We start from the raw sequence: 18680 nt of genomic DNA, 5'->3' as shown, positions 1-18680 counted from the left end.
AATTCGGTTTCAAGTGCTAAAACTCTTTCTGTGTTTGCAAACACTTTTGGGGCTACAGGCACGAAGGCTGAGCAGAAGGAGAGAGAGTGTGCGACATCTTCAAACCGTCTGGCATAGAGTGCGCTAGAGTACACTAAAAGCCCTGGCAATCAATGTACACTGTCAAAAGAACACATGCGATCATGTAATCATGATGCACATGTGAACGAACACAGACAAGCACATGAGCACTACTTTCATATAAAGTAGACCCACCAAAACAACCAAAACACAACCACAGCAGTGACACAACAAAGCTCCTGAATGGAAACTATTCCTTTGGCCTCCCAGTGCGCTGTGTGTTGCAGCTCAGCATCTGATGCAAGTTGGGGTAAACCCCCACTACCCGAGGCAAGCACTGAGGGGACGTCCTCGTCTTTCTGCATCCAGAGGGCGAGTCGAGCCAATTGGAGGAAGAGACAAGAAAACAAATACAACAAGAGATCCAGCAGGCAGCCCGGATCAAAACAGGAAACAGAACAAGAAAATGTGCCATTTCTACTGTAGATCTTGAAAATTCACTTTGATAAAAAAAGCAACAAAAAAAGTAAAGAAAGCATCATTTCATAAAAATGCCGTGACCTGATTCAAATGTTCAAAAAGGTTTCCAGTTAAGCTAATCAAACTGCAAAAAGTGGCTTGTGTGGAGGCACTGTAGATTTGTGTAATGCCTCCCTACTCCTGTATATACTGCTCAGCCATCCTGCTCTCTGCTAGTCCAACAACTCATTAGCTGACTCTATAATAAGTGGCGGGAAAAAGGCAGCAGCAGCTGAAGCTCAGATCTCAGTGTGAGACATTATGTACTTAAGGAAACGCTTCTATAAGAAGCTCTGCACACACATGAATAAATCATAATATTAAAAATACAGGAGAATAGTCTTAATGAATGGGGAGGGTCGGTGGACGTGTGTAAATGTGCAAGTGTCTTTTTTTCTATCAACATGCATATTTTTTTTCTCTTTGAAATGCTTGCAGGCGTGAGTGGCTGCCTTCATGTTTCCGTGCAGATGGAGCTGTGCCAATCTCCCTCCCTCCCTCCCTCCCTCCTCCAATGAGGAAAATGTGGAATCGTGCGCAGAGGCAGACACCACAAACAAAGCAGCGTGCGTTTCTAAAGCCTCTCGTCATGTCAACCTAAGAAGAACATTGTCTCTTGAAAGAAACCATGAATCAAGTGGGGGACGGCACGCCACAGTAATCCGAACGGTAAATACGACGACAACATTGCCAACAGAAGCTGATTAATGCCAAGCGTCCACTGTAATTATTACATTAGCATACTGTAATCTCGCAAATTACCATGAAAATCACCATGACAGCGTTCTTTTCCACTGGGAATACCAGGGTGTGATCTAAATGCTGAGAATTCCTTTCTTTTTAAAAAGTGACACTAATTGATGAGACTAATATTACGGGGGGGGGGGGAGATTCGGATGGAAAAATAATCACATGCAGTCATGCACGTGCACTGACAGCGACCAAAATGCAACTCTATTTGAGCAATACATTATACAGCCTTAGCATTAATTATTCATTAATATGATAGAAGGAGCTGATGGAGGCTTGATGTGAGCATCCTGGAAACGCCACCAACACAAACATCTAAGCTGTAAAACACACACACACACAAACGAACCACACACACCCACACACAAGCTCTCACAGTCCAGTGTGTCGTAGCTGTGAGTGCTGCAGGGTGCAGTATACATGCTCATCTCTTTAAGCCCTGCAGCTAATGCAGTGAACATGTTTGCTGAGTGCACGCAGGAAGTGATTAGATATTTAAAAGGAAGCAGGTGGCCCTATAATAGAGCACTCAGAGCAGACAACCCCCAACCCACCCACACACACTAACCAACTGACTAACTGAATGAATGGACTGCAGGAGGAGGTTGATATGGTGTGGAGGAGTGATAAAACACCTCCTCCTCCTCCTCCTCCCTTCAGCCGTCATCTACATGTTCTGGTCTTCATCTGCATCTCCAAATAATAATCCCTGGTGAGATCAGGCCTGTCGTGCTATGTGAATCGTGTTCACCCTGCAAGTGTGTCTATTTAAAAGTGGCTGACAAAGTGTGTGTGTGCGGGGGGGGGGGGGGTGTGTGTGTCATGTCGCGACAGAGGGATGCAGGTGCAGGAGTGTGTTGGCAAGGTGGGGGACTCCCTGCTTGGATTATATCCTGTATGATTAAAAAGCCTCTGGAAGGCATCGCCTCTCTCTTTATCTTTCCATTACCTCCCCCCCATTATACACTTCCTGTGTGAGGTGGTGAGAAGTGCAAGCACTCAGGTGGAAAAGTGGAATTCCTTATGGATGTTATGCAACTTCCCTCTGCATTTATCTGGGGCACTTCCCCTCTTTACATCACCAACAAAACACTAAAGTTAGACCCTCACGCTCCCACCTTTAAAGTGACTTCGAAGAACTTTTTTTGGTTATGAAACTGTCTCAATTTAATGCTGATGCCTATGACATACATAAGTAAACTGGACCATTAGTGAGATGATTGTCTATTTCTATGTAGTTATTCTTAAAGCTTGCCATGGTGCCACTGGGCCCAGCCAGTGATTTTACTGCAGGGCTGTAAACAAATATATAATACTCTATCATTTGAATACATATTCGAATAGTAATAAAAAAATAAAAATATATTTTGCCTTTTAAATGTGTTTTTGTAGAGAGATTCTAAAGTATAGTTCCAGGAATATTGAATGAAAAACTGTATCAGTCAAAGTGATTTCACTCCAACCCTTACCGTTTTGCCACCTCTCTCTACTTCAGTGACAGGTGAGCTGCCACAAACACATTTCAATGATAAAAACTCAAACGAAAAGTATAATAGTATACAATTTCAAAAAGAACCATGTGTCTTCGATTCAAAGAACCGGAAACAGGATAAACCCCTCCATAAGGAAAGAAAAGAAGAAATTATTGTTTTCAAATATAAACCATGTCAAGAATAAAAATATAGAATCAAAAATGACCAAACTCAAAAGATATTGTCAAAGGCACAATTAATTACTTTTGTTTCCTGAAAGCAGTTAAAGAAATCTTGATAATTGGCAAAATAAGAGCAGTGATTTTGACCCGTTACAAACTGCTAACAGAAAGAGCAGAACGAGCTGAAGATGGAGAGACGAACTCTGTCGAACACTGCGGCAACTCAGCAGTTTAGATGCTGCCTTCACCTTTACTTTAACAGGTAACACAGCAGCTCGCTGTACCTCCACCTCGGCCCGTTACCTCCCCCTCGGCCCGTTACCTCCCCCTCGGCTCGCTCTCTCTCTCTCTCTCTCTCTCTCTCTCCCTCTCTCCCTCTCCCTCCCTCCCCAGCCTGGCTGAAACTTCCACATGAATAACTGAGATGAATGACAGTGCAATCTCATTAGGGATTCACATAACATTCCATAGCTGGGAGGGAGAAAGGGAGAGAAAACGTAATAAAAAGATGAAGCGGTGAAGGGACTGGGGCTGGAAGAGGTATGTATCTGTTTGATAGGGTGTGTGTGTGTATTTGCCAGACTAAACCAAAACTCAATTTAGAGCCACCTGCCCATTTGATTAGCTGAATCGCAGCACTGATGACATCCTGTATTTTTCATAGAGAGGATTCAGGATCATGACTGGACACTCACTGACAACACTTAGGTCTCCTTTATCAATACAGTATAAGTATGTGTGTGTGTGCGCCCACGCAATAGAGAAATCTCCCACTTTTCAGTGAATAACTCGGTTTGTTTCACCCTGTTTGCCTGCACACAGTGCGTGTTTGTTTTGTTATTACAACCCGACTACAATTTCATGGCTGCTGTGTTGTGACATGCCGTAAACCACGAGTGTGTGTTGTCGGTGCAGCTGCCCACCTCCAGTTCCTGCTCTCTCTGCAGGGCGAACTGTTTAAAGGACTTGACAATGATTCCCGCGTTGGAGCAGTCGTAGACAAAAATGGACGGGCTCCCCATCCACGTCTGCAGGTCGTAGATGGACAGCGGGATGTACTGGGTGTAGTTCTGAAAGAGAAAAAGAGGGAGAGAGATGAGATGTTGTTGCTGAAAACTCACATTTTATAGATTTGTGTTTAATTATTAACCAGTCATCTGTTTGATGAAGAGCTTGAGCAGAAGATAGGGGGAGAGAAATAGTTGAAAAGAGAAAAATATAATGAGGGAGGGTGAGATGGTCAGAAACATACAGAGACAGAGACAATGAGTAATAAAACTAATAATCTTGATGCTATACAGGTGTTATACCCTATGCTTTTTGTTTCTCCCACTACTTTCCAGACATTGCTGTAACACCAAACCCCCCCCCCCCCCCCCATGTTTCAGCAGCCAGAGAGTAATTTTAAAGGAAAAGGAATAAGTATAAGGGGTAAAATGTGGGTGGAGTTTTATTCATTTTACTTCATGTTGTGATTTTCTCTTCCCGATTGAACTGTTTGTGTTCATAATTACATTGCGAAATCAACTGATGCTCCAAAGGAATGACTATTTATGGACGATAGCTAACAGATACTGCTAGCTCACCTAGCACCACTGAGCTAGCTAACCTTACAGCTAAACCGAGGAGGACGCTGTTTATATCTTGAGATGTCACAAACGCGAGCCTGGTCCATGAGTCCCTTTAATCCCGCTCACTGTAAACACAGCATATAGCATCCCAGCAACAGATGATTAAGTTTTCCTTGGAACCTTGTGGCAGTAAAGGTCTAGAAGTCCACGGCTACTGTATATGAATGTGAGAGCATATTTCTTGTTTGTGTGTGTGTGTGTGTGGTACCTTATTAAAAACCCAGATCTCTCCGTTGACAGTGGGCCGTGGCACCCCGTGGCCGTTGTAGTGGAAGAGGACTCGCTCCTCTTTGGCGTTGCGTCTCAGCGACGTGCACAGCTTCTTCACCTCGTCCACCGTGGGGTCCAGACTCTGTTTGTAACGCGCCTGGAAAACAGGGAGGAAGAGAGGAAGGTGTCAGCATGATCGGTTTACATCTAAAACTGACACATACAGAAGTTGGAACTACGTTCTATCTAACAAGCTTGACTTTATGTGAAGGAGTGTTTTCCATTCCATATTAACATTTGGCCACTGTGCTCAGATAGCAAAAGGCGTCTTAATAAAAGTGTTTAACAACTAATCATACAACATATTTACACATCGACCTATCATGCCTGCTAATCATCAGAGAAGAGCAGACCAAGCATTACATCCCTATTCATCATGTTGAATGATGCAAAAACCTGCTGGTATTGGTGGCGTTTAAATGAATGTGAACATACAGCAAATACAGCAAATAATGCCACGGGAAAAGAGAAATGCTTGGAAGAGTACAAACATCTATGAGACAGGGATCTTCCAATGTGTTCTTTACATTCTTCATGGTGTGTGCATCACAAGGCTTATTATGAGAGGATACGTCAGCGTGATCCAACTGTGTCCTACATAAACACACTGCTCGCACATCCTTTCTATTATAAAATACACTTGCTGCTTTTATAATATACTTGTTTTAACGTACTACTATCCGTTTGTTTACCATATTTTATTGAAAATTTTAATATTTTTCTATTTTTAAATGTTTGTGAAACGGATCTCTACACGACTAGAGACACAGTGCCTTTATGTCAATCGCCGTTTTCTTTTTCACACATTTTCTGAGTGCTAATTACACAGTAATTACAGTGTAACCACCACCTTTTACCTAAAAGTTAATTATTATTATTGCACTGTGTTTATTGTTATGCACCATTCACCAACTCAAATACCTTGTATGTGTAACGTACTTGGCAATAAACGGTTCTGATTCTTTCTGCTGCTTAATTTAATAACAGTCATTTCAATGATCAACGACTCAGAAACAGGCAGGAGAACCAACTTTCTTTGAGGACAATGGTCCTGGTTTACACTTTAACCATGGCTCTACAATATAAAGAAAAAAAAAAAGATTTTATTTTTATTTTTGACACATCACATTATTTATAAATTCTTAAGTTGAACGGTACAGTATGAGATTAATTGTTGGTCAGGTGGTGAGTAAGGTTCACAGCTTGACATGTCAAGCTGACCTGCATGCAGCTAAGAGGCGAATAAGATGTTTTTCTTGCTCAGATATCCGAAAATTCAAGTAAACAACAGAGGAGAAAGCAACCCTCTGCCAAACTGAAAAGACTCATTCAGCAGCACTGAACTGGAATTTAAAACTGCATAACAGACAATGACACAAAGTATGTACAAATTTGGTACCACGGTTAAAAAACACCAAATGAAGGAAGATTATTAGGAAGAATGTTGTTGATCCCTCCTGTAGAGTTCTTCAGATTGGAGACTAAAGGACAAGAAGCAATGAAGAAAACCTTTTCAAAATACTTAAATTAAGGTTGGTTTTTCCATAAATTTGCCACCAATCTGTATTCATTACTAGGTACCACTGTGAAATCCTAAATTATGTACAATACAGTTACCTAAAAGGCCATGTCTCTAAATATTTCACCAATAAACTACATTGTTACACATTCTGTTAAGCTGTTTGTTTCTTGGAGGTTTTAAGCACTCTGTTTGAGCAGCCCAAAAATATGGATCTGACTCATTTATGAGGTGACTAAATGGAGCTGGCAGAGCTGATGGAGACATTTTGTTTGCAATGATCCAATATTATGTTGACTGATACAAAGACGTTGTGCTTTGAAAGATGTCAAACCTTTTAAAAGCCGAAACATTTTTTTAAAAAAATAATGATTTTAGCTGAAAAACTCCAGACTTCAAACAACAGGCTGATAGCTTTAGTAGGATAGTTGGTCTTAAGAAGAAACTGAAATGTAACAAAAGCAAGTGTAATTTGAGGGTAAACAAGGACACTTTTACACGTCAGAGTGTGAACTTTAAACAAGCTGTTGTGAAGGATATAACATATAGTACCAGTAGTGCAAATCTCTTGTATAATTCTGTTTTACAAATCAGGCAGAGCAGCGCTTTTTGAGTGAACATTTGAAGCAGATACTCTACACATAAACAAACACAAAAACACAGAACGCTGACTTTTAGGTGCTGCTACTTGTTGCTCTACTGCTGTCAACTTGTTACTTCTTACTTGAGATCATACTTCACCAGTTTCAGTGATTTTACAAGAGTCAAGTCAGCGTGATACTCATGCCTGTACCCGTGTGTGTGTGTGTGTGTGTGTGTGTGTGGATAAGCTGCTCGAGAAATTGTAAATGAGTAAGAGTGGGAGACGGAGGACGTGTGCATTGTTTGTGTTCCTTCGCTTCATTAAATGAAGTAGTGTGTGTGTGTGTGTGTGTGTGTGTGTGTGTGTGTGTGTGTGTGTGTATGGAAGGGACATAGAGGTGTCAACTAGTTATGCAACAGAAAAGCACCCGGTTAGACCAGTCTGAATCATTATCACACTCACCAAGGCCCTTCTGTTACATAACTAACATGCCTTTTACTAAACAGCCGGCCTCCTGACAAATGGCTTTGAATCACAGGAGAAGCCATATTTTAACCTCAACTTGCAAAACTTCCAACTTCTCAAACTGATGAAAAACAACAAGACAAAGACACAGCCTTGAATCACGACAGTTTTGAGAGAACAGTCTATCCGTCAAATCCAACTGTGATAATAGGAATGAACACAAAAGCTTAAAAAAACAATTAAATACAACAAAAATGATGCTCTTTTATCTTAAATGCAATAAAACTTTTATTTGAAATGCTCACATAGGATACAGGTCTATATTTGAATTCATCCGTTTTATAAGATAAGTATATTTTATCAAATTAATTATGAATATGCCCTCTTATCTGATCCATCTCCATTCAAAAACTCAACATTTCCTTGATAAATTCAATATAATGTACACTTTTCAGTCATTTCCAAAAGCGGGAACTACCCCAGGAGGGATTTTGAGTACATTGCAAGATGTAGTCATGAAACTTTACAGGTGTGTAGTTAAAACCAAAATGAAAGCTGAGTTTAGAGATGGGCGCGGTCTGAGCAAGGGGGGCAGGAAGTGGGGATGGGGCCATTGGCCCCTCAACTATACACCCCGACCCTATTCGGCATCCTAAATATGTACATGTGTGTAGTTGAGGTTAAAATGAAGGCAAAGTTCAAAGACGTGTGTGGCCACGGGCAAAGGCCCCGGATGTATGGGGGTAGGAAGTGGGGAAAGAGCTATTCCCCCCCCCCACACACACACACTTGGGTCCCTGGATCGATTTGGCGTATCTGCCCGTGTGATCACATCGAAAGATGGTCTCTAGTTTGAGATTATTTGAGAATTGACAGTATACAATGTATACCAAGAACAAACCGTCTTGTAAGAGTCAGTCTTCCCTGTGTCCAATGCATAGAATTGATAGAACAACAGATTTGTAGCCATCAAGGCTGTATTTATGACTCTTTGAGCTATACAGTAATTTATGATCCTGCTGTTTAAATGCTACAGCTGTGTGATCATTATTTAAATGATGCTCGTTATTAATCCTGATTTGCGGAATAAAACTATCACTTGCTTTTTGTTCTTAATATAACACATCCTACAGAGGCCAAGCTGAACAGACCTTGATCAAAGATGCCATATTTCAGCTTCCCGTACCTACATGAGTTTTGAGTTGCAGTGTGATAGCAGAGCTGACAGGCTGATTCAATTTGGGCATAATCAGATCGGAGCATCTGAATGCCAAGAGACGCAGCACTCGTTCCGACGATATCAAGTGGTATCTGAATGGCATAATGGTGTTACTGAGGGACCTGCAGTGATGGAGGAAACCAATCACAATATTCTGGGAGAAGGAGGCTTGAGTGTGTGTGACTTGACTCATCTCCTAACATTAACCGCCTTGACCTGAGGGGGGAGCTCCAGCCTCCTGTGGGGACCACCTTCCTCAAGAGGTTGATGCAATCTATAGCCGTCTACCTGTCGCTTCTTTACCTCACACCACCAATATAAAACAGCTCCATGATATCCATCAAGGCCACTGGAAACAAACTCTTTCTAAAGGTGTGCTCTGTGCTCGCTCCGTCGCCATTTATCATCGTGTCACATCCTGAGAACAGGCGACCTTTTCAAAATACCGTAAGCATTCAGAATGCAATTAAAATACGGACTGTTAAGTCGTAAGGTCCAGTTGGAGCCTCTCTGGCTGTCACACACATCAGGCTACATTTTAGACAACACAATGTCTGTGGTGACATCAAACAACTAGAATTGATACGCAAGTTAGAAACATTTAGAGTTACCATTGTGACAGAGTACTTATTTATTTAAAGGTAAAATCCGCCTGTGGACATACATTCTTCATTTGGAGACTTCCATGGAAAACTACTACTTTGATGGCTGTCTCCGAACTACGAAATATGATCATCAACATTATGTATCAACATTTATGACAGTGGAATAAATGCCAGTTTGTAATGTTTTCTGACTGGAAACATTACAATCCGTCACGGGATGTGCACGACCCAGGACAGGAGGGCTCTACAGCAGGAGATTAAACCCGCACAGAACATCATTGGTACCCATCTACTGAGCATCAGTGATATTGGTCAGAAGAGGTGCCTGCTAAGAGCCCAAAAGATATTAAAAAAACAATACCCACCCAGCCACACCCTGCTGCCATCTGACAAGAGAAACAGAAGTATCAGCTGGGATACCACACAACTTCAGAGCAGCTCCTTTCTTTTTTAGGCTGTGAGGCTCCTTAATTCTTATATTATAGGGTTTTTGTTGTCCGTGCGTGCGTGCGTGTATGCGTTTTTCTCATGTTACAAAATGTGACTAAGACCTGCATTTTGTTGTGCAACCCTGTTGTACAATGACAATAAATAACCTTGTAAACTTGAATGTTTTAATAACCTTGAAGTATGCAATGTAATAGGGAATTTAGCTTAATTGAATGCAGGCAATCTTTTTAAGCTGAAGGTAAAAAAAAAACTAAAACTTAAATGTTAACTTGGATGACAGCATCGGCCACTTGTTGTCAAAGAGAGGTCAACTGCTGGTCTCTCAGTCACCAACCAACCTGTAACACTGGGCTTGTTTAGATGTGAGATACACCAGAGGAAAAGAGAGCAAAATGAAGACATGGAGGGAAAATACATAAGACTGACAGAAATGGAGAGGCTTTCTCTCCATTTGCTCAATCTCATTAAAAAAAGTATATAGCTTGGGGATTTATGATAGCAAGGTATGAAATGAAACCTCACATATTCCAACAATACTAATCTGCAGTCAGCAAAGCAATCTGATCTGGAAAGGAGGCGAGCAAAAAGACAGCTTCTCCACAGGGATCAATAAAGTATACTTATTCAAATTTAGCTGAGAAAGCCAGTCTGATAAATAGCAGGCCTGTGTGGCGGTAGTCGTTTCCCCAGTTACAGCAGTCCCGCTGGGGCCAGTGTGTCCGGCTGAGTCAGTTCACAGCAGGTCGGATGGAGCAGAGGGAGCGATGACACGTCTCCTTTCTTCTGCCAGCACGCCTCCTGACTATGTTACCCATTCAACCATTTATCAGTCCCAAAACGGTGGATTTAGAGGCATGAATGCTTGCACTTCTGAGGAGTTGCAGTCAAAACACCACAGAGAGATTTGAATAAGTTAAATGATGTCAAGAAAAGAACAAATTGACCCCCTGATACTTTGTAAAGGCATCACGCGTTCCAAATGTTGGATATGTAACGGTACAGAAACACTCACGACTTAATGTTTTCTTCATCTGTTCTTGTGTTTGAGACGAGTCTGATGCTGGAAGCGAGCAGCAGGAGTCAGAACACTGCTGCCACAGCTGACTAAGTGACATGGGTTATGTAACTGGCAGAAGGTCCAAATACACTAAGTACTTGTGTACTGTACGTTAAACAGGATGAGATAATACAAAAAAAAGATTTCAAATACAAATAGCTTCAAACACGAGTGAAGAAACTGTATCATATGACTTATTGAAAACTATTGAAACGCACCCTTCCTCTCAAATCTCCCTCCATTTTTCAGACTTTGGTTTTTTATGAGGCTTCCTCTCTTCTGATGGTAACAAAACTCACTTCCTTTAAACTTGTATGACATTGCATGCTTTCATGCAGCCTTCCCTTCCTCTACTGACATTTCCTTTACACATCCAATCACACCCCCATGCCCCTTAACTTAATTTATTGATATATTTCAATAAGTTAAGTCACTGCTGGATTACTGCATTGTAAAATGGCATGCGATTAATGAAAAGGTATGCTGTATGGCAGAAAACCTACTTGTGTACATGTGTAACTATTTAACTGAGGTATGATCTGGTGTTTCCCCAGAAGTTAGAGCAACTAGAGGGGCTAGAGGGGTAATGACGCCATTAGCAGGTGACCAAATGAAACACACCGCTAAATTGAACAAATTTACAGATTTCTTTTCGGTAGGAATATTGTTTGAGACAATCTCAGTACACAACTTAACAACATATACAACATAGGTTTAGTTGTTTTTAGACATTTTGATGGAAAAATGTTGCATATATTACCTTTAAGTCCTGTGTTCAAATCAGGTCAGGGACCTTAGTCACATCATGCCCCTCTATTTATATCCACACTATGTCCTGTGGCTCATTATTCACAACCAAAAATTCAGCTTTCTGAAAAATACGCATTCAGCACATATTTCAGAATCATTACAGACACCAAAACTGATAAAAAGCACAAAACAAATGAGGCTGTAATATGTTCACAGTGGACATACGCGACTGATTCAGTACCAGATCCTGGAGGCTTTAATAGGCTGTATTAGATTAAAAGCTCTGTGAACATGTTGTGTGTGCTTGTTTTTGTGTATGTAGTGTACATGTGTGTGATAGAGAAGGGGCAGAGAGACCTCTAAAGCACCAGTCCAATTAAAAGCCGAGTTCCCAGCAGCTCTCCCAGGTGTGTGCGTGTGTGTGTGTGTATTTGAAATGTAGTCATTTTACCATATCTGGGGGGGAGAGCTCTAAGCAAGCCATTTAGAACACTCAGAATATGTCTTTGACACTTTATCTTTTGTTTTGGCTCTAACATATTAGATAAAACATGCAGCAATAGCTCAGTTTCACACAGATCTGATGTGTTCTTCTACGCTCACTTTCCATCTCTTTGATGTCCGTCATGATTTATTTGCCAAGTCTGTTTTCATTACAATGTGACACATTAAGCTTTTTATAAAAAAAATACTATGTTTTCTGTCGGGAAGGGTATCTTTAGGATTTTAGCGATATTAGTACTCATATTGATACTGCTTATCAGTTTGGTTTCTTATCGGTACTCTTAATGGTTCTCTTTGATTATATTGTAAGAAGACAATTAACTTTGCTTTATTATTCTAGTATGTATACGAATAGTCTGTTTTGAGCAGCAATACAAGAAGTTCCAAAATCTTTAAAATACATTTGCAGCTAAACAATTAGCTAAAGTAAAAAAAAGTTAAAGTGAGTGTGTGTGTGTGTGAGACTCCGCCCCTCGTGCAAACAGGCACAGAGACAGAGTGAGGAGGTTTGTTGTGCTGCTATCTCACTCTGTAACCTATAAAGTACCGATAGCAGAACTGTTAACTCCTGACCTTATCCATACTCTGGGTTTTACTCATTTAGAGACGGTTCCCACTTAGAACCGGGTTTCGGGGGGCATCCCTAGTTTTCTGTCACAAGTCTGCGGGTCAGACGAGGTCAGGTGAGCTCATCTCAATATCCAAAATACATACACATGTAATAGATTTTTGAATTTTCACACAATTATACTACTACTAGAAGGGCACACATTAGATGTTTAATTTTTCTTGAAGTGCTGGTGGAAATACTCAAAGTGTCAGTAACCTGCGGTCCAATTGATGCACTGAAGCAGCTATTCTTGTCCCACAGTCGGCTGCTTATTACAGAGCTCTCCTCTGCTCTAATCAACTGCTGCCCTCATTTCCAGGCACCTGTAGGGAGAGTTACACCAGTAGGTGATTGCGGAAGGATTGGAGCGGGCAAGCGGGCCACAAACCATTAGCCTGGAAACAGAGCTTAGGGACTGCTGCTGTCTCTGTCTGTGATGTCGTGACAGTGTGTGTCTATGTACTTCTAGTCAGGGGATCGACCGAGTCAAATTTAAGTTCTATTAAAATCTTTTCATTATCACCCAGAGTCCTGATTTCAAAGGGCTCATCCTACAGCTGCCTGTACATGGTATGCATAATAAAGTCACTTTCTGAAAGAATGAATAAGCTAAGGAGTTAGAGTAGTGATTTATTAATACAACAATATAGTGAATAGGATAAATGACACTAGGCACACAGAGGAACTCTGTCAAGTCATTGCTCCAGTAAAGGATGCATTTTCTCAATACCAGGGGTCATCTGGAGTGTGGTAGGAGTTCTGTCACCGACGCACACACACACACACACACACACACACACACACCTGCAGAATGAATACAGCTACAACACACACATTTTCAAGTCTGTGCCTGTTTGTGTGTATTTGTTCATTGTTTATTTTTCTCTTTACTATGCAAGTGTATTTGTAATATGTGCCTATGTGTGTTTCCTTAGTGTCACTCCCACTCACAGTATCAATGGCTCAGCATGCGTCATCACCTGAGGAAAAGTCTCCGTCTACACTGACAAAAGACTTTATTAAGTAACAGTCAACGGGCTGCAGTCAGTGTTTTGTATTGAGAGATGTTTTTGATATTCTGTTCACCTTATATTTGAATACAGGGCTATTACAAACTGGTAACTCATGGTGTCCTGGAATCCTCTAACGCTACTCGACATATCTGCACTGGAGCAATCTGGTGCTCAGTGTGCCGCTGAAGAGCACTTTGATCATAGCTACTGAAGGACAATGTTAATGTCAATCAAGTTACAAGCCAGATTGTTGATCCAACAACTCTACATTACAGACCTACCCGTCTAATGTCCAGCCTTATGCTTTTCGCACGACAAGATCGAATACAAACGCGAATGGTAGACGCCTTAGACGTTTTACTAAAATGCACTTGCCATAAATTAATTTGAAAATGAAACATGTATTATTTTCTTATTTTGTCACTGACCACTCTTAACTTACAAGTAGATGCCATAAACATCATGTGAACTAAAGTGCATTAAGTAAAGTTGTCAGTCACTATGTCCCATTCCTCCAGGTTAAGTTATTAGTAGCTCCGCGATGTTGCTGCCTGTACGGCTCTCGTGTTGTGGTGTGACGCAATAATAACATTCGACTTGGTGGTCTAGTCGTCTTAACATCGCACGTCAGGGCTACTCTCTCTCTGCAGGGCGGAGTGGTGTTATGACACGTTTCGTCACCGCTTCATAAATCCTGGGCACAACAACTGCGACATCCATCATGTGTGGGTGAGTCGTGATCACATAGCGCCGCTCTACAGTCTACGGACGTTTGCTTGTGAGACGCCATGTTATGTGATTTTGGCCGGATCATGTGACAGGACGGGAGGTCACCGGCCTCAGGTCAGAAGGCAATAGGCAGCAACATCTAGCGATGCAGGAGGAGGAAGAGGGTGTGTGTGTGTGTGTGTGTGTGTGTGTGTGTGTGTGTGTGTGTGTGTGTGTGTGTGTGTGAGACTCTGGACTAAACACCCCCACTTCCACTCACGCCTGCCCGGAGGCCTACCACACTGGGAAATGGACATTAAAGTATATTTCCTACCTTCCTGCCTTATTCCTGGAAAACTGAAGGAGGAATCTATCATTAAAATAGTTCCCACATCATCAAATCTAATTTTTCTAATTTATCATTTTTAGATGCAGCTATAGTGTTACCAATGAGCGCGAGAGCATTTCTCTCCATTCATTGGAGTAATGGCTGCACAGGAGGCTCCATTCATAATGCATTAAGTGCAATGGCATAGTGCAAAAGGCTCAAGATGACTTTATTGGATTGGCACTGTGTTACGTCAGGAAAAGAGCATTAAAGCATTCACAGGAAATTCCTCACAGACCCCTGGCCAGCTTGTTCTGCAATTTTATATTATATGACCTCCAGCCAAACAAAAAAATAAAAAAAGCCACCAAGTTCTATGTGAATTGCAGATTATAAAACACCTACTGGTGCATTGTTAACCTTTAGGAGAGAGTGTGCTGTGAACAAAAAGCACAGAAATAAACCGGGAAGAGTGACCACTCTCTCTCGCCACTTACAGAAGTTACTCACTATTTATGCTTATGAGAAAACTTTACAATAACCTTTAGTATTATGGCACGTGTCGCAAACACATCATTGTACAACATCATTGTAGACACCACATCTTAACCTTTGGTAAACAATGGTTGCTGATGCTTAAATTTAAATACAGGGCATGTCCTATTTTCTGCCAACACATCATGGAACTGAAGTCCAACACATGACAAGAACATGCAATCTGCCAGGGAGCTTAACAATAGGAACGTACACATTATGACTCAAAAATGCTTGTTTACTTTACAAGTGTAAGAACATGGTTTATAAAAGCAGAATGACCAACCTTTCAGGAGACAGAGGACCTAAAGGTTGGACTACAAACCACCCCACCTAAAGACACAGATATCTCCTTCAAAAATAAACATTATGGTTCTCTGATCACCTGATAGCAAACAAGAGGTTTTGTCCAAAAAGCAAATTAGTGAAAAACTCTACCTCTATAATATGTTATCGGGTCGACACTTCTTTACATCTCCTGAAGTTTCATGTTGTGCCAACAATCCGTTAAGCAACAGCTGACTTCTGGGTTTATGGTGAGTCAGGCTAGTAGATGAATCCTTAATGTTGCCCATGAATTTCAGTTTGACCTAAGACATTGCTTCAGTTTTCCTATTTGTTTATCATCACATGACTGACAAAAAAGGAAATTAAAATGAATTTAGATGAGAAGGAAGCCCAAGTCAGCAAAATTGTTAAGGTCTTTACTTTGTATTTTGAAGCCACTGGTCAAGGGCTGATAATGAAAGGAGTGTGTGTGTGTGTGTGTGTGTGTGTGTGAGATTCTAGTCACAATGCACAAAGCAGACAGAGAGGGATGTTTGGACTAACAAATATTGGGTGAAAAGGAGGAAGGACAAAGTTGAGAGAGATATGAGAAAACTACAAGGTGAAGAGGAAAAAGGAGGGGTGAAGGGAGGGACCAGAGGAAAGTAATCATCGTCCTCTGCTTCCAACATCCTGAAAACCGATCGTCTGCGAGGATTAGGTGATGCATTTAACCGGTGGTAGAGGAGAAGAGGATGGAGAGGAGTCACAACCATATTAGATAACAAAAAACTCATTCGACAGCATTGTCCAGTTATTCTGTCAAATGCCTCATTTATTAAGTCAAACACATTTTAAAGACAGCGAAATACTGAACTAGATTAAAACACTGGGAATTACAACATTGACCCAGGCGAGTTAGATTTGGTACGGCAAAAAAAAAAAAAATACAATCTCTGTGTAATACACAAATCTCTAGCACAGAGCAGACCTTGAAAGTTGCCTTAACATAGTGAACATGTCGACAGCAAACATGGCAGTGTGTGCAGTCTTTGGATGTAAACCTGGAGCTTCTTTCCACGATCTACCAAAAAATCCAACTAGATATTATTGTATGTTTCACAACAACTAACGCTGTGTCAGCCACTGCCAGTTACAAGCTCACAAACACGTATTTTTAGATACATTAAAACATGTCTTGAGGGGAACTTCTAAATGGCATTTAAACATCCTAGCTAGTGTGGTCGCTAAAAGAACAATAAGTTTACATTTTAATCAAGAGAAGTATTTATTCAGTCGACTCTTGTCTCGTCTGAAAACAATCATCTGTTGGGCAGTTTATATCCCGGCAGAGCAGGCTTTACAAAAAAGAAACACAACTAATAGGCTATAATAGCGCCTGGACTTTCTGCCACTGTCAGCACTGTTATTGGACAGAGGGGCAAATTTGCATGTCGAAGTTGAACTCAACACAAAAGTGGATCCTTTTTGGAGAGTTAGCTGATTTTGTTCGGAAACTGCACTGCTGCCCATGTGGCCATACTCACTGAATAGCAAATAATCTGCATTACATTACCATGACTATTTTGTTTTTATCATTCTCTTTACCCAACCGGTCTTTTCCCTACTTCCCCTCTGTCGAGAGGTCTGAGCAAAGGGTCACCGCATGAATCTCCTTCAGCCAATGGGAAATTAAGTGTCTCGCCAAGTTCCATTATCCGCAGTGAGACGATGGATTCCTGCCAGCTCAGAGGACACTATTGTGTACCTGACCTCTGACCTCTCTCTGACAGGCCAAAACAGCCCCATATCTATCAATACAGTAGCACATGACACCAAGGACACTCAGACATTAGAAAGATCGTCCTGTGAGTCATGCTCTGTGACCCTTTCCAACATCCCTCCACAGAGACAAGGCTGCCGGCCTTTCTTTTGTGCTGATCTGAGTGCCCACTCAAGCATCAGTGCGGGGGCTTAAATGTACACCTGCTGCTTTTATTCGAACACTTTACAGTGAAGACTTTAAGGGGATTAGCTAATCAGCGGTAAGGACTGTGATGGCTGTAGTGCCATTTGACCTCAACATTATCCTGTAAGATAATGCATATCTTCCTCACTTCCCTGGTGTCAACGAGCAGTTCTCGACAAGGTTGCACCTGCAAAGCAAGCGGCCCGTTCCGAACGGGCACGCACTCCCGGTGGCCATGCCGTGAATGGGCCCTGCACTAGTAAAAACAAAGCTATAAGAAGAGATGTAGAAGGTAAGTAACAGGAAAGCTGTTTAAGCAAGGGAGAGAGGAGTTGATGAGGAGTTTGTCTTGAGTTTACAGATGGAGATAAAGGACTATTTCTGCTCCTGTGACTGAAGCGACAAGGTTGTTTCACCACTGGGAGGGGAGAACTAGTCCTGGTGTCACACCTCAGCCTAATTAGGGTGTCCACCCAGTCGCTAAATGCTCCAGATCAATCTCCTAACACGTGCCCAGTGTGTTCCTAATGGTGGGACTGCTTAATACAGAGATAAGCTGCTCGTGTTGACAGCTAGAGCCTCTATCTGTCTTCATTATGCAGGCTGCTCTCTTGGATTGGCTGTGATAAATGGCTTCCTCTGTACTCTCCCTTTTTCCTGTGCATACCCCCTCCTTTTTTCTTTTCGCTTTCATTTTTGGGAACACAATCCCACTTTTTCTATGAACATCAAACCAAGGTGGCAATATGTCTGTTTTGACAACTCTGAGACAATTATCAGGGGCCTTTTGATCACCTTGCTGACCGATGAAATCAGCTTCTAATGTTGGCCAAGAACCATTTTCTGCTGGGCAGAAGCTACTTTTCTTTACAACATATATTTTCCAAATAATGTTGCCAGACATATTACATTATTTTAAACTCCCCTGGCTCTAAGGACAAACTTTTTCTGAAGCCATGCGTAATCTGCGTGTAATTTATACCTCTACAGCAGAACAGAAGGCTCATTGTAAGAGCAGTTAGGACACACACGCACATGCAGACATGAAATGTAGTTTGTTTTTGGTTACACATCAAAGATCATGTATCTTTTGATTCAGGTAGAACTCATGTGTGATGAGAAACTGAAACTAGATCTATCTGGTTCTTCTTTGGGTTTTTATTTAGGGCACACACACACACACACACACACACACACACACACACACACACACAC

At 41.5% G+C, this 18680-nt stretch overlaps 1 protein-coding gene across 1 annotated transcript in view; it reads right to left on the bottom strand.

The window, feature by feature from the left end:
• rptor (regulatory associated protein of MTOR, complex 1) overlaps positions 1-18680 on the bottom strand; it is a 177898-nt gene that overhangs the window by 132245 nt on the left and 26973 nt on the right. The window contains 3 exon segments of the mRNA XM_031867108.1: positions 1375-1394; positions 3773-4053; positions 4823-4981. Of these exon segments, the coding sequence (XP_031722968.1) occupies positions 1375-1394; positions 3773-4053; positions 4823-4981 (460 nt within the window).

Source organism: Anarrhichthys ocellatus, unplaced genomic scaffold (assembly GCF_004355925.1).
Source record: "Anarrhichthys ocellatus isolate YVR2014 unplaced genomic scaffold, GSC_Weel_1.0 scaffold38, whole genome shotgun sequence".
NCBI lineage: Eukaryota > Metazoa > Chordata > Actinopteri > Perciformes > Anarhichadidae > Anarrhichthys > Anarrhichthys ocellatus.
This window is presented reverse-complemented; position numbering and strand designations above follow the sequence as displayed.